Source organism: Dendrobium catenatum, unplaced genomic scaffold (assembly GCF_001605985.2).
Source record: "Dendrobium catenatum unplaced genomic scaffold, ASM160598v2 fragScaff_scaffold_1226, whole genome shotgun sequence".
NCBI classification, from domain to species: Eukaryota; Viridiplantae; Streptophyta; class Magnoliopsida; order Asparagales; family Orchidaceae; genus Dendrobium; species Dendrobium catenatum.
The window spans coordinates 658799-683754 of record NW_021319688.1 but is presented as its reverse complement, the minus strand read 5'-3'; the positions used below and the strand labels follow the sequence as shown (position 1 = coordinate 683754).

General features: G+C 35.0%; 1 protein-coding gene across 1 annotated transcript; it reads left to right on the top strand.

The window, feature by feature from the left end:
• Nucleotides 1–344: 344 nt before the first annotated feature.
• LOC110101828 (AT-rich interactive domain-containing protein 4) lies at nt 345–24956 on the top strand. The gene is made up of 17 exons (XM_020829891.2): nt 345–606; nt 691–1326; nt 1476–1713; nt 1868–2059; nt 4789–4842; nt 5335–5423; nt 5503–5776; nt 5876–5932; nt 8071–8102; nt 19568–19703; nt 21079–21252; nt 21834–22466; nt 22569–22706; nt 22994–23092; nt 23577–23677; nt 23820–23910; nt 24605–24956. Exons 3-17 carry the CDS (start codon nt 1570–1572, stop codon nt 24731–24733), a joined length of 2343 nt encoding a protein of 780 aa, XP_020685550.1. The 5' UTR covers nt 345–606; nt 691–1326; nt 1476–1569; the 3' UTR covers nt 24734–24956.

The following is a 24956-nucleotide window of genomic DNA, read 5'->3' as shown; positions in this document are numbered from 1 at the left end:
AAAATTTGTGCTAAAAAGTTACTTAAAAAAGCAGCAATAAATAGTTGAAATAAATCTTAAATGTTTGAATTAATATTTTTTAATAAATTAGAATTCTAAAATTGAAAATAGATCATTATTAAGTAATAATTATTTTTTGGGAAAAAATATTAATTAATAAATAAAATATAAAAATTAAAATGTCAGAATTAGAAATATTGCACGTTAAATTCATCCGCATGTGAACAAGTACCGGAATGTAGTCGCCAGGTGGACTGATTAAGTGGACCCCGCAACAATAGCGACAGAGACTACAGGCCGAAAGAAATCCACGAACTTCGGCTTTTTACCGCGAGCAATCCCGATCGATCGACGCTTCCCAATTTAAAATCCCGCATCAAATCACAGACCGATCAAGAGAGAGAAACCGCGAGATCACAAAGCTACAGCGGATTGAGAGAGAGAAGCAGATCGGGCTTCGTGCAATAAAGTCTAGACTCGGCTGCAGTAGTCGCAATGGATCGGATCAGCAAAAGCAAGACGGAAGAAAAGGATTCGCCTTCGCCCAAAAAAAGAAAAAAAAAATCAAAACTCGAAAAAAAATAGAAAACCGAAGCCCAGTTTCAGGTTTTTTAACGATTTCGCGTTCCCCACCTACGACAAAATTCTACCTTTATTTGTTAATTCGTTGTTTTAATTTCTCTGTTCCAGCCTCCGTACAGCAACCGATCGTCAGTATTTTTGATGTTTCCATAATTTGAATTTTTCCCCTTCGATAATTTTTGGATTGAGAGTTTTTTAGCCTGTCCTTCTAATCATTGCCAACTGAATCGTGAGGTGTCTTCCGTCCGCAATCTCCTCTTCGTCGCTCTCTTGCCATTTGTTTGATTTTTAATGATTTTCGGAGTTCCGGATTCTTTTGAGGTTTTCGTTTTCTTTTCTTTGGGTTTGGTTTTAATTTCCACTTTCGTCAATCGATAGTTTTTTTTTCCCTTTTTTTTATTTGGTTGGTTTTGTAATTCAAGTCATTTACCTTTTTTTTGTGTTTTGACTACGCGTGTGAGCCTAGAAAGCCTGATGGGCTCAATTGATGTAGTTGTCTGCCCTTTTAATGTGCTTTCTATCTTTTTTTTGTTAATTGTTGTGAATCTTCTTAAGGAGAGGTCGGTCTAGGGTTTGTTTCCGCAATTTTCCTACTTTACTCTTTTCCCATCCCCTTCACTCACCTCATCTGGGCGGCGGTTTCCGTGTACGGGGAGCTATTGTGGTGGATTTCCTAGTGCTGTTCGGTGATTTCCATTGTTTCTCCCATAACAATCGTCGATTCGTCGCCGTTTCGTCATCTTGGTAAGTATTCTCTTCCGATTTGAGGCGTTTTATGTGATCCTTCATACTCGATTTTTTAGGGTGTATTTGATTCAAATGGTCTAGGAATTTGGTTAGATTTCAAAAAATCTAAGTGCCTTCGATTTCTAACTCAACCAATTTTGGTGCAGTTGATGTGGTTGCTGTGAAAATGTTAGCTGATTTTGCGGTTTGATGAGAGTGAAGACTGAAGGGATGATATAGCACTCTGTGCTTCCTCTGACAATGTCTCATTTACAAGGTCTCGTGAAACAACACTGCACGCTCCTCGCCGTTTTATGCGGGAAAGTTGCAGGTAGGCAGAAGGCGGAGACCAGGCGTAGGGCTACTTATCCCTTTCCAGAGCTTGTTTCGGCTGGCCGCTTGGAGGTTGAGTTTGCCTTTTCTTTTACTAAAAAAACAAACTTGGATTTCAGATTTGCTTTGCTCTTTTGTTTGTTTATCTGAGTATTATAAATTATTAGGTATAAAATGCCAATTTTTACTCTGTTTTGATTATAATCTTTCGGATGCCTGAATGCAGGTTCATACACTAACTAACCCTACATTTGATAGCTTTCGGGCAACTCAGAGAGCTTTGGAACCCAGTATATTGTACTTTCAAGGGGAGCAGCTTGAAAATGAGGAAGAGATTGGCTCGATGGTCTGGGAAACTGCTGACGTTTCAGAACCCCAGACCCTCTGTTCACTTCTCTCTCCTCCTTTACCTACTATTGTAAGCTTCAAAAATTTGGAATTTTTTGTTGTTTTCTGTGCTTGAGTGAGTGTTGTGGTTTTGGGTATTTATCAGGGGCGGAACCAGACCTAATTTTCAGGGGGGCAAACTTATAAGGCATATATGTCGGGGGTCAGGTCACAGGGTCAAGGGCAGCGCCCCTACGGGGGTTTCCAGGGGCAATGCCCCCGGAACAAATTTTGGTTTGAAGGATATTTTTGGAATTCAATGATGAATTCTCTTTATTATTTATTGGGGCAATTAACTAAAGACTATAGTATTTTAAAATTTTTTTTTTTTTTTTTTGGGGGGGGGGGGGGGCAATTGCCTAAAACTCTTGTTATAAAAACTAAAAAATTAATGAAAAGAGATAAAATACCTGAAAAACCGTATAAAAAAAATAAAAAAAATTTTTGAGGGGGGGCAATTGACCCCAAATCCGCCCCTAGTATTTATGGAAGTCCACTGTTTTTTTTTTTTTTGTATTCTTTGGATGATGAAAATATGAATATATAGCTTGATGGTTTACTATTTCATTTGCCTTGTCTTTGTGTACCAGTGCTAAAGAAGATATATAGTTGATGTGTCGCACATTAAAATTATGGGAGAGAGTAATCGAGCATAGGTTACGACATAATATTAATGTTTCTCAAAATTAGTTTGGATTCATGCTGGGAGCTTCTACTATTGAAGCTATACATTTGTTGAGAGGTTTGATGGAGAAATATAGATTAATGACAATTTGCATATGATATTTATTGATTTAGACATAACATATGATAAAGTTCCAAGAGAAGTGCTCTGGATAATTCTAGAAAAGAAAGGAATTAATAATACTTATATTCAAGTTATTTAGGATTTGTATACAGGAGTTTTTACTTGTGTTCAAATTCAATGCGGTTTGACCAAATATTTTCTTATTTCGGTTGGATTACATAAAGGATCAACTTTAAGCATATATCTTTTTTCTTTAGTCATGGATGCTCTTACTAGACATTTGCAAGAGGATGTACCCTAGTGTATGTTTTTTGCTGATGATATTCTTCTAGTTGATAGGACTAGAGAGGGAGTTAAAGGAAAACTTGAATTATGGAGGCCAATCTTGGAGTCTAAATATTCTCTTATGAGTATATCTAAACCCGAATACATGGAGTGTAATTTAAGTAGTAACAGATCTCGCTGTGAGATTGTGACATTAAGAGATCAAGTTATTAAAAAAACTGCATGTTTTAGATATCTCAGGTCTATTGTTTAAAATGATAATGAAATAAATGGGGATATTATTAGTAGAATTCAAGTTGAATGGTTGAAGTGGAGGAATGCATCAGAGTTGGGTGATAGAAAAGTACCCCTTAAACTAGGGGTATCAATATATGAAACGACTCAAAAATTTGACCCAAAACCGCCTCGAACATTTCAAGTTCAGTTCAATCCATTTAACAAGCGGGTTAGGTTCAAGTTGAATTTTTCCACCCTAGTGATATATCGGGTCGAGTTTGAGTTAACCCACGAACCTGAAAATAATCCTTTTGACCAAAAATTGTGCTCGCCCCCGCGCTCGCGCTAGCACCAGTACTCTCACCCGTGTTTGCTCGCGGTGGCTCGCTCGTGGATCGCCCTCGACCTGCCCTCATGACCTCTTCCTCTCCCTCACTCACTCGACGCTCACTGCTCTCGCGGGTCGTGTCCGGTCAACCCAGGTTAGGAGCATGTTGAGTTTGGATTTTTGACCTGTTTATCTAATTTGGTTCGGTTCATGTCGGATCAATTGAAGGCGGGTCAATTTTGGGTTGGACCCAAACCCGACCCAAAAAATTCATTTTGACATCCCTATCTCAAACTTAAGGGAATATTTTACAAGATGGTGGTGAGACCTGCAATGCTTTATGGCCCAAAATATTGGCTATTAAAAAAGAAGATAAAATTAAGTTAAGTGTTATAGAGATGAGGATGCTTAGGTGGACAAATGGCTTACACTTAGAGATAGAATGTGAAATGAGTATATATGTGAAAAGGTTTGAGTAGCTCTAGTGGCAATTAAGATTATCAAGAGTCGTCTTTGATGGTTTGGTCACATAAAACGTAGGCCTTCGGATGATCCGGTTAGGAGAGTATATGTATTAGTTCCGGCCTATGCTAAGAAAGTTAGAGATAGACCTAAAAAGACTTGGTTAGAAAGTATTAGAAAGGATTTTTTATAAAATTTAAATGAAAATTTGACTCTTAATAGGGCATAATGGAGAAAAAGAATCTTTTAGCCAACGCTACATAGTGGTATAAAGGCTTGTTGTTGTTCTCTCTTTACTCAAATAGATTTCATGGCTGATGAAAAATGTGCTATGGAATTGGAGTTTCATCTATTGAAAAATATTTCTTTGGTTGCATGGAATGGTGTTTTGTGGAACATTCTTTAAAGGTTGCACATGTTTCTTAAATTTGTTTACTGTTTGGATTATGTATGGGTTCTCCAACTTTGTACTCTGTTATGTAATTGATTATTGCTTTTTTATTAACAAACTAGATAAAATACCATAAAATTTGCAACATATTATTCTTTCTAATTGCTATGCATGCATTGATGTTGTTTACTTTATCTTTTGGATGAATTCATAAAGGAAAGCATGAATATTGATGCCTAACAGTTCAGTAATGTATGTGATATTGTGAGATTATTGGTACAGGTTATGTTAAATTTCTTTTTGATTCCGATTTATTTGTCCTTTATGCAGGTCTATTTGGAGGCCCCAAACAGTGAAAAGGTTGCACAGGCAATTCACTCTAAGGTGCATATTTGAGATTTTATGATAAAAACCATGGAGTGCTATTTTGATGTCTTTTCATTTCTTCTCCTTGAATTGCTTAACCTTAATAAAACACAAATTGAAATGTAAGTTAAAGAGCATATTGGATAAGTGGTATGCTACAGGTTTCTCTTCTCTAATTTTGTTTTCTTTTCATTTTTCAAGTGGCATTTGGGCCAAAAAACCTGTTTGGCTTCTATTTCAATGTCATGCTTCCATCACTACAATTGTTGGGAAATAAAGTGGTAGGATATTACCTTATGAGAATTGAACTGTCCTTTTTTTGTGAGTTTTGAATATCTTATTGCTATGATAGTTGCATTAGTGATAGTTTCCTCACAACCAAATGCAAATTTTCTTTTCCCAGGGAATTTCTGTCATATACAGGAAGAATGCACAGTAAACTGATCCACAATATTATATTTTTCTTTAAAAGTTATATTTTACAAGATGGCACTTTTTTCCTTGTTCCAGGGGGTTCCATATGTGATATATTGGAAGAATGCATTTTCATCATACGCAGCTTCTAATTTTCGCCAAGCACTTTTTTCAGTTGTACAAAGGTATCCCTTCTTGCATTGATATTATTAAGGCACTTCCTTGAATATTCATTTTGTTGTAAATTGACATTTTGTTTTGCAGTTCGTGTAGCCATATATGGGATGCTTTTCAACTTGCAAATGCTTCATTCCGGCTTTATTGTCTTAGAAACAACTATGCGTTTCCTGATAACAACCAAAAAGGAAGTAGCAAGCCTGGGCCACGTCTTTTGGGGGATGCTCCAAAGATTGATGTTGCTCCTCCTGAAAGAGAAGTGATTGAAAATGAAAGCCCATCAGATGCTTTTCCATCCCTTAAAATATATGATGAACATATAGACATGAGGTTTCTCATCTGTGGAGTGCCGTGCGCATTGGTGAGTTAGAAGTTGTACGTTTTATTTCTCTTTTTGGCTTCCTCATATAAAAATGCATTGTTTATAGTTCTTTTTCCTACCTTGATTTTTTGTTTCCAGGATGCATTCTTGTTGGGTTCACTAGAAGATGGCCTCAATGCACTCCTAAATATTGAAGTAAGCTGAAAATATTGATGTACCTGGCTAGATTATAATTTTTTTAATGAGCAATAACTTAGTGATTAAATATTAATAAATTCAAGCTATTTGAAGGAACTTTAAGTTATTAATTTATTTTGCAATTTTAATGAATTATGTTTTCATAGCTTACAATAAATTTGGTGGCATTATTATGACTGAATTTTCATACTGAAATATTCATTAAGATGCGTTGAATTTTACCCTACATGACCACCTGCCCCAAAAATGACTAAAAGATGTTTTAAATTTGACTCAATTAATTCTCTGCTCATGTTGTTTTCAATTGATCATTAAGTTGATAGAAAGGGTTTGATTCCAATGACAGTTAATCTCAAATCTATCCTGTTATTTAGGGCACTTAAAATTTAGGAAACCTGGTCTAATGCTTTGCATTGACTTTGTTACTTCATTTCCTATATCAGCCTAAGGTTGATTAATGAATCACATCCTAGATGACACTATTCATGGAGGTGCAAGCAATTACCTTCATGACACTGAAACAGTGATGTGAAGCACATATTGGCATGTGGTGACAAGGACATTCAAGTGCCCCCTTTCTTATCTATGTACCTAGCCCACATCCTTCCCTCTTAGATCCAACGAATCCATGTTATTGTTGGATGTGATTAGCTATTGTCTCCGCTTATGCTCTAGATTTGATCTCTCTCTCTCTCTCAGTCTGCATCCTTCAACACAATATACTAAACTAGACTTTTGAAAGTCTCCAGCGTTAGAATATAATAATTAGCTAACTTGAATACATATAAATCATGGATTTGTGATTTTAGTTTATCTAGCATTATGCATGCGAAGGCTAGATGGTATACAAATCATTTATGGAAGTAACCATCTATCAATGAAACTATAATCCATGTAAGATGTTAGAAAATAAAAAACTTCACTTACATTGTTTGTTTGCTAAAGAAACCCTAGAAGTGTATAGTTGCAACTGCTGGGATTGTTCATATCTGCTCCTTGTTCTGATGTCAGATCTACACTTATAATTGTAGTTGCGCTGATGTTCCTCATCCTATGCAAACAATCTTAAACCGGGTCGTTGAAAAGCTGTGAAGGTGGAAATAACTCACTCATGGATGTGGATAGTTGAATGCCATGGATGGTTGAATTTGTTAATAATGGAATTTCCCTTCAATTTCTTCATATTTTAAGGGGCTTAGACAGTATCGTTGGTTAGTTTCTTAGGTCACATATATTATTAAATGGCCAAGCACAATTGAGAAAAGTGAACCCTTCTACTTTTACTCTGCTTTCATTCTTTATCCTCCCTCACATACACCCCTGCCACCAGCTTGTACATCGTAGACCCAGGTTTAGCATGATTACTTTGTGATCAGGTCGGAATGATTGTTTGGATCACTCGTGTTTTAGTCGATCGAGATTCATTGTAACATTTTGACTCATTTACTAATTGGCTCCAGATTGTATTAAAACTCGATGGGTCAAATGCATTTTAAATTGGATTTGAACCCAATACATTTATTGAAACCAACAGTCCTGATGTCTTGGCCCCAAGGTTTGTTTTTGTATGCTTTAGAGACCACGTACTTACGTTTCATTAGGTAATACTTTTCTGGAGCTTTGCTTTTGAAAATCTTGGCATCTCACAAATTCTTTTTCTTGCGTAAATTTCTTACTGTAGACTTTTGTTGTATAGGCACGTCTTCCATAGCTTTATGACCATGGGCAACACTCATGCAAAGTGTCTTATCATCTCTATGGGAGCAGTGATTATTTTATTTCTGATCAAAGAACACAACAAAACAACTGTTTAGCATCACTAAATGAAGCCCGGTGAAAATGAAATTTAACCAAAACAAATGAATTAATTATTAGATAATCTTATGAAGTCATATCAATGCATTTTTTTAGCTAAAGAAGGTGGCACTAGACGCTTCACGTGCACTGTGTTGGCATCAAGCTAAACTGTTCATCACTGAAGCAAAATCTCCTAGATTCAGGGGATCCAACTTTTTGATGATTTGCATGCTGATATGAATCTTTATGCTGTCACATTTTGCCAAATGTTTTATCGTTAAACCTTATCTCTTTGTGCATGTATACGAATACTGATGTTTATTTGGTATCACATGCAGATTCGTGGGAGTAAACTACACAACCGAGTCAGGTACATTTTAGGCTGTTTCTGTACTTATTATGCCCGATGGAAATATATATGGTTGAATTGTTTCTTTTTAAATTAATTTTTATCGTTTTGCACTATGTTGGATGATGTATGTTTGCTAGTCATAATCTCAGAATGCACCAGTGACCATATGCTAAGCTATTGATATATTGCTCTGATGCGCATTTTTTTATTGTGAGCCATATCAAGTGAACTTTAAGAAGATTATGATTAGTTTGCATTGAGAATTTATGTTAAAATAAGCTTATGAAGGTGGGAATTCCTCTTATCGTCATAGTAATCAAACTTAAATAATTGTCTCTAAAGCTATTAACACCATTATCACCAAAGAATTGAAAGGAATGTTGGTACCTATTTTGTCAAGATTCAAAGTTTTTACCAGTATTCTTAAAACTGATTCGGACCAGTCGGTTCAACTGGTTTGACTGTGAACCAGTTCAGCTGCCGGTCATGAGAAGTTGAAAAGCCGGATTTGTGTTGAGCCGGTTTGAACCGCTGGTTCAACCAGTAAATCGTCGAACTAGCTCCGGTTTGGTTGAACCAACCGGTTCAAATTAAATATAATTTTTTTTATTATAAATTTTTTAATATGAAATTTATTTAATTAATTTTAAATATATTTTTAAAATCATATGTTTATTTAAATACATTTAATCAGAATATAAAACTGCTAGCTTGCCATATCATGCAACTTTACTTTTTATTTGTAGTTATTGTTCTTTACTATTATATAAAAACAAACTTAAAATTCCATCTATGATGTGGGGATTAAAATCCTGTGAGAATTTTGCACGAGCTTAAACTATCATATTTCTTGGGATATAAATTTGGGTTGAAAATGCATATAATTTATTAAAGTTAGAAATATAATTTTTTATATTATAAAATTTATATATTACATTATTATTTTTGTTAAAATTATATTTATATTTATACAATTACATTATTATTTTTTTTAAGTTTAAGACCTATATATATTCATATTCATGTTCAATTGAGCTTCGTTATAAATTTTATATTGAGCCTTAATGGAGCTTATTCATGAATTTTAATCAAAGTAATTATGTAATTATTACGTAATTTATATTATATTTGATATATCATCAAAAAATTATGTTGATCGGGCACAAAACTCGAAGCAAAATCAAGATTGGAAACTTCAAAAACTAAATCAGAGATCATCTGAACTCCGATTTCAGCAAACTTACAATCGAACTGAACATATCGGAAATGCAAGCTCAATGACACCAAATTCAACTCAATCCAAGCTCAAATGAGACCAAATCGAAGACCCAAAGTGCATTTGGAAGGTTCAATCCATAATTTGGCTTTATCAAACAGTTTTTAAACGTGACATGCTTATAGTCAAATCGAGCGGCTTGACGAGACGAATCCAACAAACCCAAGATCGCCGAATTGTGATATCATTAAGACATTCAAATGCTTAATAAACGGTGTATGATCGAGGGATTCAACATCGACCGTTCATCCAAACCACTCCCAATTTACTCTTGATATTCCTCCTATTTACGAACCATACCACTCTCTGAAAACTATAAATAGACTCCTCATTTCTCATAGAGGGGGGAAAGAAGAGGCCCAAGCAAGAAGAGAAGGAAGAGAGCTCTCTTGCCACCATACTCTTCCTCGACCACCGCCGGACTCCTACCCGACGTCAGATTTCTACCCAACGTTGAACTTATGTCTGTCATCGGACTTCTGTCCATCGTCGGACTTCTACCCAATGCCGAACTTCCACCAGTCGTCGGATTTCTACCCGACATCGGACTTCCGCCTGTCGTTGGACTTCTTCCCATTGTCGGACTTTCATTGGACTTCTACCCGACGCCGAATTTCTACCCGACGTCGAACTTTTGTCTGTCGTCAGACTTATGCATGTTGTTGGACTTCTGCCCGTTGCTGGACTTTCGTCGGATTTCTACCTGACGTCGGTCTTACGCCCATCGCCAGATTTCTACCCAACGCCGGACTTCCGCCTGGCCACCAACTAATGTCGGACTTTTGTACGGCCACCAATTGATGTAGGACCTCCATCGCCTTCCAACTACCGTCCTTCCGACATTCGTCGCCTGCCGAGTATGGTCCTTCCGACCAAAAGCGCACGTCAACAGTGATTCTTCCTATTTTCACCATGTAACACATTTTATATGATGTTTATTTGTTATATCAAGTCAAGGCCTTCCCCCAAGGAAGGGTCTCATTTGTAATTGACTACAAATAATAGTGGATTCATTCAAACTGTGTTAGGCCCCGTGGTTTTTCCCCTTTTTAGGATTTTCTACGTAAAAATCTTGGTCTCTTATGAATGCTACACCATCTCTTTCATCTGTTTGTGTGCTGGATCTTCGTACAAATCTTGGTCTCTTATGAATGCTACACCTTCTCTTTCATCTGTTTGTGTGCTAAATCTTCGTACAAAGCTAAGACATTAAACTTTATATTTCTCTACCGCCGCGAATATTCCTGGACGCAACAATATTCAAATAATTTTAGTATTTATTATATCATACGATTCAACCCCGGTAGAACCATCGAAACATGAACCTCTTTCTTTTTTCAGTTTATTGTCCAGTCCAATTTTCGCAACCTTGATTTTTACTAAGCCTTGTTATAAATATCACCAAACTTGTCACTTTGCACTTGACTGAACTAGTATGAATATTTAAACTAATTATGAAGAAGATTTTGAGTAAAATGATTTGTGGCCTAATGATTAAAGGAGAATGTTGTTTCTCCACTGCTATTATTTCAAGCTGCATATTTAATTATTTTAGCGCTCTATATTTCTCAAAAAGGAAGACAACGAGGATGATGTTGTACGTGAATTTGATGAGGAAGTTAGTGATTCTAAACATGCTTCATTTGAGAACTCCTTGAATTTCAAGTCATATAGTTTTTTCACATGGTATTAAGTTTAAACTTAATTGGAAAATTAATTGAATCTTTTAAGCATATTCTAAGCATTATATGAACTTCTTTATACTCAATATGAATAGTTGAAGTTGCATGGATGTTGCTGCCAAACTAGCCTTTTGATACATGAATTTGAAAGCTGAAGCACGCTCACAATAACTTTACAAAGTGAATTGGGTAGATGAACTCGTTACTTGTAGCAATAAGATATGGCGTGACGTCTTATCTATATATGTTGCACATCATTATACATAGAACTTGGTTGTACAATTTAGATGTGAAATGTTTTGTGAAGTCAATGAGAGAAGAATGGTTCTAAAATCTAAAAAGCATAAGGGTCTTTTTATGTCAAAAGAGTCAAGTGCTCTTAATAGGAAAACCTCTCCATATATTGATCCCATTTTTGAAAAGGGGAGTCGAGCTAAACAAGTAATATATGAAGTGATAGTTGTTGGATTGAACCAAGATATGACTAAGATTATACTTTCACCTTAAGAATATTAGTCAATTAGTATTTGAATTTAAGGAATTTTTTTGATGAACTACTTAATGAATTATCGCCACTTAAGAATATGCAACATATTATTGGATTGATTATTGCATTGTTTAAAATTGCAGAATATGAGACTCAGACTCAATGTAATTCTTGTGAAAAATGATTCGAGACTTACACCTCGAGCTTTTTTATGAGGCTTGCATCTCAGCTTGGCTGAGGCCTGCCTTAAGGCACACCTCACCTAGCTAGTGTAAGGCGTACGCCTCATCCTATTTACATATATATATATATATATATATTAAAACTTAAATATGAAAGATGAAGATGACTTAAATAAATGAAGAATAAGCAGACTGTGAGACATTGAACTCCATGGGATGAGGCTGGGGAGAGTTCAATTTGTTATGGCAATGACTCAAACAAAGACCCAGTCAGTGATGGCAGTATAGATGATTTCTAAATTGTTGATAACTATTGTAGCCTTCTTAGGAATGTAAAGTGTGGATAATGTGAAACTTTAAAACGAGAAGAAATTTGAAGATTAAACTTGATGTTATATAGATACTGTTCATACAATTTCTATATTTTTATAATTATTTTTCTCTTGTAAATATTTTATTTTAATATTTCTTATTGCTAATTTGTATCACTTGTCACTTTATGTCTTGTACAATTTTTTTATTATTCATATTCATATATATATATATATATATCAATTTTATTGTTTCATATTCAAATATGAAGGTTAATATTAAAATCTTTAAATATTTATTTGTTGTTATATATATTAAAAATCGCTTTTTTAATATTTCTTTTATTTCACACAATTTTTTAGATTTTAGGCTTATTTAACCATAATAATCCTTGAGACTTACCTCTCGCCTTATGACAAAAAAATGCCTAATACCCAAATGCGCAAATTGTGCAAATCCGGCTCAAATCTTACATAGTTTAGTGTCCCGGCGGGATTTAGCCCAAATCTTATATAAACCTTGTTCTAAATCCTGTCTAATTTGCACCTAGGAGAGGGAAATAGAGGAATTAACTCTATATGAGATTTAAGAGTTGCCTAAATCCTGCTCAAGCTTCGCATAGGTTTAATCTAATTTATAATTAATTTTAAGTTAAATATAATTAGATTATAATTAATTATAATTAATTTATAATAAATTATAAATTAAAATTAATTGATTTATAATTAATTTTAAATTAAAACATAGTTAATTTTAATTAATTAATTATAATTAATTAAGGTTGATTATAATTAATTATTTTATATTTTAATTTATTATTATTAATTATAAATAAGTTTTCTCTTATTATAATTAATTAATGTTAATCTTAGTTTGTTATAATTAATTGAGGTTAATTATAACTAATTAGTATTAACTCTAATTAATTATGATTGCCTCGATATGCGTGCTAACACCACATCGATGGAAAGCAAAGGTATAGCCCCTCGATCCCTAAAACTCCGAGAACCTGCTTTCGATGCTTGCAACGCGACAAAACGACCTCCTATACACGCTTTTCTTAGCGTTGTGGAAGGAAGTTCGTCGCGGTGCTCTTGACGAATCGGGTGATCATCTAAAATCTCTTCTTCAGCGTTCGTGGCTCACCGGAAAACCGCCCATATACACTTTTTTTAGCGTGGTGGGATGAAAACCCGGTGCGATGCGTACGACGAAGTGGGGACACCCGTAAGTACCCGCTTGCGGGGAAACATCTGCTTTTCTTTTACAACAGGTACCAAAGACCCATACACACTTTTCTTAGCGTGGTGGGAAAATACGGTCGCGGTGTCCTCGTCCAATGACACCTACGATACATGCTTTTCTTAGCGTGGTGGCACCAGAGAAGCAATAAAGGTGTGTCCTGTAATGGGGGTGAGCTGAGAAGCGAGCATATTCATTTTATTAAAGACATATTTAAAAATGAGATATTACATAGACTGACCTTGCACGTTTCCATAAAGGCTTCCATGTTTGAGCCTGGCACCGATTTCTGAAGGAGATTACTGGTACTTTGATGGCATGTTTGAACCAGGAAGCAATTTCTGAAGGAGATTACTGGTACATTAGTTGTATCTAACTATTTTGATACCCATACCATGGAAAGAAATTCCTGAAAACAGAAAAGTAAAATTTTCAAGTTTAAAACTCAATGGTCCCCTAAACGGGGGAGATGCTGGGATATTGTCGAAATTTCGGGTAAATATGACTATACCTGGACCTGATTGAACTCAAAGGACAGCATGGGACTTATACTTGAACTTGTGGACAAAATTGCAAATGCTAATTTTGAACTTAATTAAAATAAAATTGAAATGAGAACTTAACTTGAGCTCAATTTGGACGTTAATTGAACTTGCATACATTGGACTTAAATTTGAATGAGCATGAACTCTGAAGAACTTGACTCAAGCTTTTCTTTGAACTCGAATTGAACAACAAGAAGCTTGAACTTGAAAGTGATACAAGGACTTGATGAACTACAAAGGACTACACTCAAACTTGATTTGAGCATTAAATGAACTTGAACTTGCATTTGATTTGAAAAGCAAATGATATGAACAAAGATTTGAACAATTTGAACACAAGTAAAGACTTGCAATTTAACTACGAACTACGAATGACTTGAACTTGTACTTGAAACTTGAATTATAATGAAACTTGAGTTTGGATCATAACAATAAGCTCTCAATAAGGATTAAGGAATTATCATTCCATTAGGAGTTGCAAATGCTAATCAAAGAAGGTGATACATCTGAATCTCATCCAAGCAAGCAAAAATTCAAACATGAAGTCATTACAAGCTTTGGCATAAGCTTATTTGAGCAATCATAATCAATCCATAATGAATTGTCATGTGGGATATACTCATAAACAAGATAGAGGGATCTAATTTATCTACAAGAAGTATAGTGAACGTATTATCCCACTTATGAGTTATATCAATTGCTAAGGTGTGAATGCAATAGCTCCCCTACAACCAACATCAGATGTCTCGTAGATACAAACGACAGCCACAAGTACTAAATGACGCACAGGCGAATGTTGCAAGTTATCAATCAACATACATGGGGAGATTATTGATGAATGCAATCCATTCAACAATCAATGTTAATATACAAAGTGAATGTGTTAAATCATCCCTACAAACATACAATGTCATGCCACAAATGATACAATATGTTTGTGACCAAGTTATGAAGGACATTTAGTAGATGAAGCAGTTGCCTTACGACACTTCTACCATCAACATCAGAACATAAGCAACCATATTCAATCTTGCAAGCAATGAAATAGGAGGAGATGTATAATTTGATCTCGAACAAATATACAAGCAATAATTCTTACAAGCATTAGAAGACATACAAGTAGATGTGGCAGTTCACCAATCAACAATACATAAGGAAGTCAAGAACATATACAAACACCTACAAGCCGTGTAGTAGAATATAATAGATGCTACATCATCCTTGTAGTTAACTCCTATACAATGTCAATCAAATATGTTAATCATTTGCAAGTAAGGACGAATGACATGCAACAAATGCATGCTCATACAAATAAAATTAGGAGATTCATTAGTGCACTATAATATACTTGCAGAAAGCAATAAGTAGTGCACGACAGTATACATGTACAAAGCACCAAACAACTCAATCTAGAAGTTGCTACAATATGCCACTGGATCCGCAACATTTATGCAAGCGGACAGAAGGCGTTTACAAATATTTCAAAGTACCTGGCACGTGCACCGTAATTTGTATACACATATGTATACAAAAAGGGGTAAGTGTTCCCTCGCATGAGCCCCAACGAGCGTGTTATTGGTACACACGTGACGTCTAGGGATGCTGCGCGAGCTAAATGATGAATCTAAGTTCGAACCTGATTCTCCTCGACACGGCTCGAACCATTAAATAAATATATGGTCACGAGGTCGACCAGGATATTTATTTTATACATTCATATTAAGCCTTTAAGATCCTTTATAAGAAAGATTCATCGATAAAACCAAACACCCGCATGGGCCCCAGCGAGCGTGTTATTGATTCACACGTGACTCCTAGGGATGTTGCTCGGGTCAAATGGTGAGTCTAAGTTTGAACCTGATCATCCTATACGGGTAGATAGGAGCCGACATGGTTTGACCATTAAATAAATATGCGACCGCGAGGACGGTCGGGATATTTATTTTATACATTCATATTAGGCCTTCAATAAAAAAAACTCACCAATAAATGCATTAACCCTACGAAGCCCGATCCTCCTAAATAGGTAAATAGGAGTTGACAGGGTTCGAACCATCAAACAAATATACGATTGAGTAAGACCAGTATAATTGTTTTAATACATTCATAATATGCCTTCAATAAAGAAAATTCACAAACAAAACCACAAAGCTTAGAGACCTGATCCTCTGTCGAGTAGTAGATGGAGTCGACAGTGTCCAATCAATGAAATTCCCAAATGCTCATTAATACCCTGATAATGACCATGTTGAACGAAGATCTCAATTGGAGGGGTTCACAAACACTTTCAAACGCATTTCCAAGCTCCAACCAAAATCCCAAAAATCATCCAATTCCAAATATTTAAAATATGAAAATCAACTATTCAATCACTTAAAGCAAAATCCATCCACCCTTCGTAATAGTTTGTTGGGGTGAACAAATTGAAATATGCTTGAGCTCACATAGAGCTAATGCCTAGTCGAAAATATCACTAGGATCCATTCTCAAATAATCTCTTGCTAGTAAGGATGTGATACGTGTACTCTAACCGGCGGTTTTGCCGCCAAATGACACCACATGATAAACGAATATGACCCGGGACCCTCTGAACCGAATGGTTTTGCCGCCAAATGGCACCACAAAATACCAGTTGTGGCCAAAGCCAATCTACTCCTTAGTGGCATCAAATCCTTGAGATATGAATCAATAGGATATAATCGATAGGGCACAAAGCCCTCTGTTAGCTAAGGTGGATTCAAATTTATCCTCTTAGACAAACATCCACCCCAGGTCTATAAGGTACCCTTGGCGAAGCAACCCATGGCTGTCGACAAGGATCCTTCTGTCAGGTTGGATCGACTACCTCCTCTTACTAAGTAGACTAGGGACCACAATGGCCCGGGACGATAGAACCATTAGATCTTGATCGGGTCCATCATCAATTCCCCCACCATCTGCTTTAAGTGCAAGATGGTGAAAATTTTTATTCTAAATATCAAACTTATAAACTCTTCAATTCCCAACCATTTTCCAACATCTCAAGCCCATCCTGCTACTATATGCTAGATAACACATATTCTTACGTATCTGATTGACGACTAGCCTTAATCGAAAGTTCTCTCTTGTGACCGGGAGGGGTAATTAACTATAGGAGCTTGCGCCTATAGGAAACTATAACTCATATCATAAAGTCCTCGCAAAATGAGGGCGAAATCTCTGGGTAGTTTCTTATCTACAGACTCGTCTGCCTTCCAAAATTTACCCCGGAACTTATTCCGTTAAAAGAAACTGCGACCGGAGGCTAGGGCCGAATTTTCAGAGCCCACACCCCCTTCAAAGCAACCCTAATCCCATCATAAATGCACTACTCATTTCCTCCAATGATCTTCCCTTAAACTTTTCCCGTCATAAATATAGCTTACATTTCCTCCGATGATCTCCCCTTAAACTTTTTCCTCCTTTTGGTCTGAAATGAGGTGCTGGGACCCACAAAGCTACCACGTAAGGGGGTGGGGTCCACAATCATATCATCCATCTATCATATTATTAGGTTTGTTGTGTAGTTGCTGCTCTTGATAAGGTTAAAGTAATTAAATATTGACCAACGCCCACTCATATTTATGATAATCAAAGTTTCCATGGTCAGGGTACTTTTGAATGATGATTCATCAATGAATTTAGTGTAATGATACTTACTAATTTCCTTTCGAATGGAGAATTTCACTAGACAAAAACTATTGAGTGTCCCTTTAATGACATTAAAAAAAGACTTGCTATTGCATGTGTGCTAAGATTACTTGATTGTAATAAAGTTTAAAAGGTTTCATACTTTCATGTATATGTCTCATGCAGGAATTGGTGGAGTATTGAATCAAGAAGGAAATCAAATTGCTTGTTTTATTGAGAAGTTAAATGAAGCAAAATAGAAATATTTAAATTATGACAGAATATTATGGCATTTTATAATTACTTTGATAGTAAGCATTAGTTGTTGCCGAAAATAGTTTCATACATTTGAGTCATTGGGTTTTAAAATAGTCTTTAGCTCATAAAAGTAATTAAGACATAGGCATGCCAAGTGTATTATATTCTTATAAAAAATACATAATTTTGCAAAACATTGTGCTAAAACTAATATTAAACTTGATATTGCCTTAAATGGGGTGGTTGTCATCTTACACATCATGTAAGTTAAAGTTAATGGCGTCAATCACATTAAATAGGATTATGCTAACTTTTAAAAGCTTTTAATGAAATATACATTGATTTAACTGTTGTCTCGCTAATGCTTAATAAAAATTCCATAATTAAGAATGGCTTTCTTCTTAGGGGAGCTTGACTTTGCATTCGTGACTCATCTATGAATATTTTTTTTAATTTTAAAATTACATTTTGGTGATGTTATATGGCTTTTCGGTTGATATGAAACTATGGAAATGGTTGAGAATATGCATCATTGGGGTTGAGAATATGTTCAAAACTAGGTGTTGCATGTATAGTGTCACAATGTATACATTGTTGCTTATTCCATGTAAATCTTAGGAAGATGTTAGCATGAATTTTGTTCTATGATTGTCATGAATGTGAGAAAAGGTGATTTTATTTTTGCAGTGATTTCTTTTTTTTTAATGGTTTATTTCATTCAATATTTAAAGTTATTGATTGAATGTTTATATTTTAATGAAGTGGTTAAACTATATTGATTACTTGGAACTTTTGTATGTGATAGAGATAAAATTCATAAGTTTCTTTTAAATAACATTATGGAAGTGGGAATCCAATTGAAGGATGCCCTGTTTAGCGATCTTGCTCCAAGCATGGGCCATGAAAAAGCTTGAAATATTGTCCATTTGGATGAAAGGTTTGTGAGTATGGTTAAAGGCCTATGTTGTGATCTGGGGCTATAATATGAAGTACAATTGAATTGAAACTTACTATAGCCATTCTATTCACATTATTTTTTCCTTAAATATAAATTTGCAAAAAAATAGTTGTACTATGCAATAGCGTCTGAGAAATAGAGATGTCCATTAAACGCACAGTATGCTAGTTTGAAATATGAAGTTGCACACAATTGATGCCTATATTGAGGGATTCAATAATTTGTTGGTAAAAAATGGTTACGATTTTTTTTTTTTTTTTTTGCTAAAATGTGTTGCGAAATGCCTATAGTTTTAACATTTTGTTTAGATTCAATGCTTCTGAACATCCAGTTATTGCTTTTGCATTTTGTAGGTGTTTACCAGTATATAAATCATGTGAGAATCATTATAATATGCTAAATTATAATTTAGACTTTTTCATGGCGAGCTTTTGAGTACTAATATTATAGCCAATTTTTGTTTATGCATGTGTTTAGCACATAAATGAATTTTAGTACCCATTTATGGCTATTTCTATTTGTACTTGATGTATTTACAGCTTTTTTTACACCCTTTGGAGGCTTTTCTTTGGGTTTTTGGCCCTAGAATTTAAATTTGAGAGCTGCTAGTATTATAGTCAATGAGGAATATATGAAACTAATGCGTAATGCCACTTAACAATCTATCAAAGCCAAAGGCCTTGTCATTTTCCATTTTGAGGGAATATACTTCATGTTTTTATTATTGTTTATCATTTTTTAGAAAGCTCATTTATGACTCTAGATATCGTTAGTTCAAAAATAAATAACTTTTTCATTTGTTTCATTTTTTCATTTTTTCTATTTTCTTTTATTTTATGGTTGTTATTAAAAGAAGAAATCTAGAGCCTAAGGATTTTAATTGAATTTCTCAGTGCAACACCACCACCTCTCCAGGCTGGAACATTTACTCGTGGGGTTGTGACGATGCGTTGTGATCTCACTACTTGCAGTTCTGCTCACATCTCCCTTCTTGTATCTGGGAGCGCGCAGACTTGTTTCGATGATCAGGTACAAACTCTTATGGCCAACTCATTTCACTATATCACACTTTTAGGAGTTTAAAAAGATAGCTGATTTTTCATTCTTGAAACACTTCAAAAACTGTGAGAAATGGATATAGTTTTTAGTGCTAAGTCACCTTTAATTTTATTTTATTTTTACTTTTAATTATAATAAAATAATATTAAATTATAGGATGATAGGTTAAAATTCTATTTTTACTTGTAATAATAATATAGTAATGAAAATTTAATTTGAAGGTGTTAGTAACTCAAATAAGCTTTAGGAATTGAGTTCATCAGAAGTGAGTTCCTCTAAAGCAAACAAATCGCACTACTCTTTTCAATGCATGTCATTTTCAAAATTTAGATACAAAATTTATAGTGAACAAATTAGTTGTTTTGGTAATGCGCAGAGTTATTTTCATAATTAGAACATGCTCTTATGCCTGTTTGTTTCTCTTTTAGTATCTCTAAGTAATTAGATTTCACTATAAGAAGTGGATTCAAGTATATATCTAAATTATCATTCTTAAAACTCTCCTAGAAGAAGGCACGAAATGGATTTCAATTTTGAGTTCAAAAAAGTCAAATTTTCTTTATTTTTTTTAAAATATTGGAATAATATTAAATTGATAGGTTGATACGTTACATTGTTAATTTTACTTATAATAATAATAAAGTAGTGAAAATTTAATTTGAAGGATGATAAAAAATGAAACTCATTGCATCCTAAACAAACTTAGGAAATGAGTTCACAAGAAGAGAATTCTTCCTGGGTCTATTTGGTTTGAAGTAAAAGGGATCTAAATTATTCCATATATAGAAGTTTTGAAAATATTAGTATTCAGTTTGAAGTTAAAGAAATACCGAGTAAAATTTTAAAGTATTTAGAGTTCACCCTTTAGTTCAATTTTGGTGTATTTTGAAATCATTAGATTTGACCAATTTTCAAATACACGGTAAATTTTCTACCATGGTCATTGTCGCCACCTGCCCGCCTCTTGTCGTTGGCCACCAACCACCAACCACCGCCGGTCAGTTGGTCACTAGTCACGATGATCATTAGGCTTTACACTACATTCATTTAATTTTAAGTCAAACAAAAAAAATCACCTGCATTTATTTTACACTCATAAAAACAAATTCAAAAGCATTTCAAATACATTGCATTCTTTTATGTTACATTTCATTTTACTCTACATTCCTTTTTGAGCAAGTCAAACAGCCCATAAAACAAACAGATTACAGATCTCATTGCCATTCATTTCAAGACCACTCACTTTCAAAAAATGAGATCCAAATTTCTACAGTGCAATAAACTGACGGCCGAAGTAGCTTACCTAAATGATAATTGGACTTCATGGTTTTTTGTAAAAATCCAGCTTCTGGAAAGTCACGTTAAGAATGAGCTCGTTGAAAAAAGTCAGCTAGTTCATGCTCCGCCAAATGGTGATGATGGCAAATTACCGTTACCTGATTCATTGAGTTTTGGCTCAGTAGCGTGTGGAGCATCTGTATTTGAAGTACGCATGAAGGTCCCAACATGGGCTGCTCAGGTATCTTTCTTGCCTTCTTTATTTATGTTGAAGTATCTGAGGAATATTTCCTCTTTATGAAATTTTACGCAAACTAAGCTAAAATCTGGAAGCATTGTGAACATTGTATTATTATTATTATTATTATTATTTTAAATGAAAATACTTATGTTCTGAAGTCATCTTGCATTCAGATGGTTTTGTCCCCAACAAAATTAGTCATGCTAGGTTAAGAATAAAAGCATACTGCTACTTTTTTTGGTGAAAATTCCTTCCCTCTACTATTTTGTCTTTTATCTGGGGCAGATTAGATAATAATCTTGATTATTTAAATAAAAATAATAAAATTAATAGATTTTTCTCGAATTAATTTGAAAGTTAAATCACAGTGGATAAACCACAACACACACAGCATCATCTTTTGGAGGAATCCCTCCCTCTCCCCTATGCCTTCTTCAGGTTAGCTTGGCTCGTAATTGGAACCCAGTTTGAATGAGAGAAATGTTTATTGTTCACTTGGGTCCCTTGCGTCAAACCTCATGTTTTCTTCTTCAATATACTATTTCTCGCATCATTTAAATTATTTTGATTTGTATCCCCAGGTTCTAAAGCATCTTGCACCTGAGATTTCCTATCGCAGCCTTGTTCCTCTTGGAATTGCTAGTGTTCAAGGTACTCCAGTGGCTTCCTTTGAGAAAGAAGATGCAGATCGTCTTCTTTTCTTCTGTACAAGACAAGGGAAGGAGTCATCTATAGAAGAGGTTTTCCTTAACCATATGCCACGATGGTGTTCCTTTCTTATCAGTGAGAGGTCCAGGCTTACTCCAGAATCAAAATCTATCCACCCTGTAAAATTAGTAGGGCCAAATGGAATTATCTATAAGAAAATTGATAGGAATCATATTGATAAAAGATCAGCAGAGAGGATTAACACATCCTTATCGCATCCAAAGAAGAGGTTGAAGATTGCTGCAATGAAGCCAATTCCTCACTTAAGACAGCACAAGATGCTTCCTTTCTCAGTAGTACCTGAGACTGATCCCCCCGATGGAAGTCAAATGAAGCTTAACCCATCGATTGTCCCTTCTACAAAACCTAACGCTGTGCCTGCGGCTCCCTCAAGTCAGAGAAAATCAATGTCAAGTTCTTTCCATACTCAGCAGATTGTTCCTCTAAATCCGCTCCCTTTGAAGAAGCATGGTTGTAATCGGGCTCCTATCCAAGTTTGCCCTGAAGTAAACTGCTGCGTGCTTTCTTCTTTTTTAAAAACAAGCATTTACATACAGAATTTTCTAAGTGTTGATTATTTTCCCTTTATTTTTCTTGTTATCCCATAGGAAGAGTTCTTGAAGGATGTGATGCAGTTCTTGGTTCTTCGAGGACACAGCAGACTTGTTCCCCAAGGTGGTTTGTCTGAGTTCCCTGATGCCATTCTTAATGCAAAGCGGCTTGATCTCTACAATTTGTATAGAGAGGTAGCTTGTTCTATTTTTATTATGTTTGCAAGCTATAATCTTGTTTTATTTTTTTAATGAGGTTATTTTAAAAGCTGAATGTATGCATTTATTATAATCAAAATTTTGATTAGAATGAATCTTAAGGTCTTTGAATTTAGTTTAAAATGAATTTAATATGAATTACTCATATATCGCACTCATTTTAAAATATATCCAAGAATTTTAAGACCCATCCTAACCGTATTTTGAAATTTTTTTAAATTCATTTATCGAAGTTTTGTAATAGCTTTTAACTCTTTGTCTAGGTGGTGTCAAGAGGAGGTTTTTATGTTGGGAATGGCATAAATTGGAAGGGTCAAGTCTTCTCGAAGATGCGCAATCACACATTGACCAATAGAATGACAGTATGTTTCTTTCCTTCTTTTTTTCTCGTAATGATTGTCCTATCTTTTATTTGCTATATAGAGTTAGGGTGTATGAACATAATAAAATAATGGGCTTGAAATCAACATTTGAACTGTGCGTGCAATCACATTGAAATTGTATTTTTGCTGCTTATAGGCCTAATTTGATTGGATGTTTTTTGTACTTTTTCCTTTTTAAAATGGTAAATTTATTTCTTTTTTACTGTTTGGTTCCTCAAACTACGTTCTCAATAACACAAATTTTTTTCATTTTTATGTTGTTTTGAGAAAGTTTTTTATATATGCCTCTTCCTTAGAAAACTCCTTTCTCTGAATCGAGGTTTCTTAAAGTACCTTTTACAAAAGTACCGGATAACCAAACAAAGCCATAATTTAATTAACATTGCGTTTTGAACCTCTATAGTTTCCACGGCTCCTATGCTTATTACGCAAATGATTGTATTTCTTCTGATCTGCTTCGTAGGGCGTTGGGAATACACTTAAAAGGCATTACGAGACATACTTGTTGGAATATGAATTAGCACATGATGATGTTGATGGAGAGTGTTGCTTGTTATGTCATAGGTTACTACTCCAACACTATTTTACTCCCATCACTCTCAGTTTTATTTACTTTTTAATTTATAAGGAAGAAATCCTCTTCTCCTCTTCTTCATTTCTAATTTCAGAACTGACATTCCTATATGTTTCTTGAGCATTTTTACAGTAGCGCTCCTGGCGATTGGGTTAACTGTGGATTGTGTGGTGAGTGGGCTCACTTTGGATGTGATAGACGGCAAGGTCTCGGTACTTTCAAGGTAAGCACCATCTTTCTTTAAATGTGCATATTTCAGTAAAAAAAATTTAACTTTGATGTGAGATATGGCATTCAACACAGGTATTATGTGCCCACGCTAGTATAATTAGTGGTAAAGGGGTATTAACACATTCTAAAAACCCCAATTTTTTAGCACATCATATTGTTTTATGAGGGATGGGCATTAGACCTAATTGGAAGAAATTATTATGTGTGGATGTTGAATACAGTTTACCGTCCGGAGATCAATTAGAATGTGCCACACGTTAGCAGTACCGAGACGGGTACCAAGCAAGAGGTGATGTGGCACATTCTTGTTGGTCTTTGAATGACATTCGGTGTCTGCATACAATAATTTCTCTCCTTAATTGGATGGTCTTCTGGTCTAACTGGGTCAGGAGCGCAGGAGGGTGTGGTCTTGTTAAGAGTTTTGGGCGAGTCAAACCAGCCCGCGCCCCATGTAATCAAGTCCAATCAAGTCAAATGTGAAAAGTTCTGCCCAAACCCAACCAAAAAGCGCTTTTTGTTTGAGTCTAATCATATTACTTGGCGCTTTAGGCCGAGACCGCGCCAGGCCCGATATTTTTCTCTGGTTGGGTTGATCGGGCCACGTTGTTTCTCGCATCATTTGCAACTTTTAACTCAACTTTCCTTTTTCTTTTTAAATTGATATCAACCATCGAATATTTTGGCAGGATTATGCAAAAACTGATGGTTTGGAATACATATGTCCACATTGTAGTCTAACGAATTACAGCAACAAGACTAAACCAACAAAATTGGCCAATGGATATTCTAACGCAGCTGTGTCGCGACACATGTAATTTTTTATCTTCTTTCTTTCTTTTATATATTTCTCCTTCGATAAAGAGCCCCAGATTCAATAAGGGCTGATTTGTTATAGTCGTTCATGTCTATTTAGTGCTAGCTTAGTCTTAAGCCAACAATTCTATGTACCTGTCAGTAAATTCTAGGAAATTAAGAAAATGATCTAAGTAAAAATTGTTTGCTCTTTTGATGTTCCCACCAAATGAAAGGACTTTCATA

Coding starts and splice junctions, on each gene's coding strand:
- LOC110101828 (XM_020829891.2), top strand. CDS start 1,570: ATGTCTCATTTACAAGGTCTCGTGAAACAACACTGCACGCTCCTCGCC. Junction 19,704..21,078: donor AGACTTGTTTCGATGATCAG/GTACAAACTCTT, acceptor GTAAAAATCCAG/CTTCTGGAAAGTCACGTTAA. Junction 23,678..23,819: donor TGTTGCTTGTTATGTCATAG/GTTACTACTCCA, acceptor GCATTTTTACAG/TAGCGCTCCTGGCGATTGGG.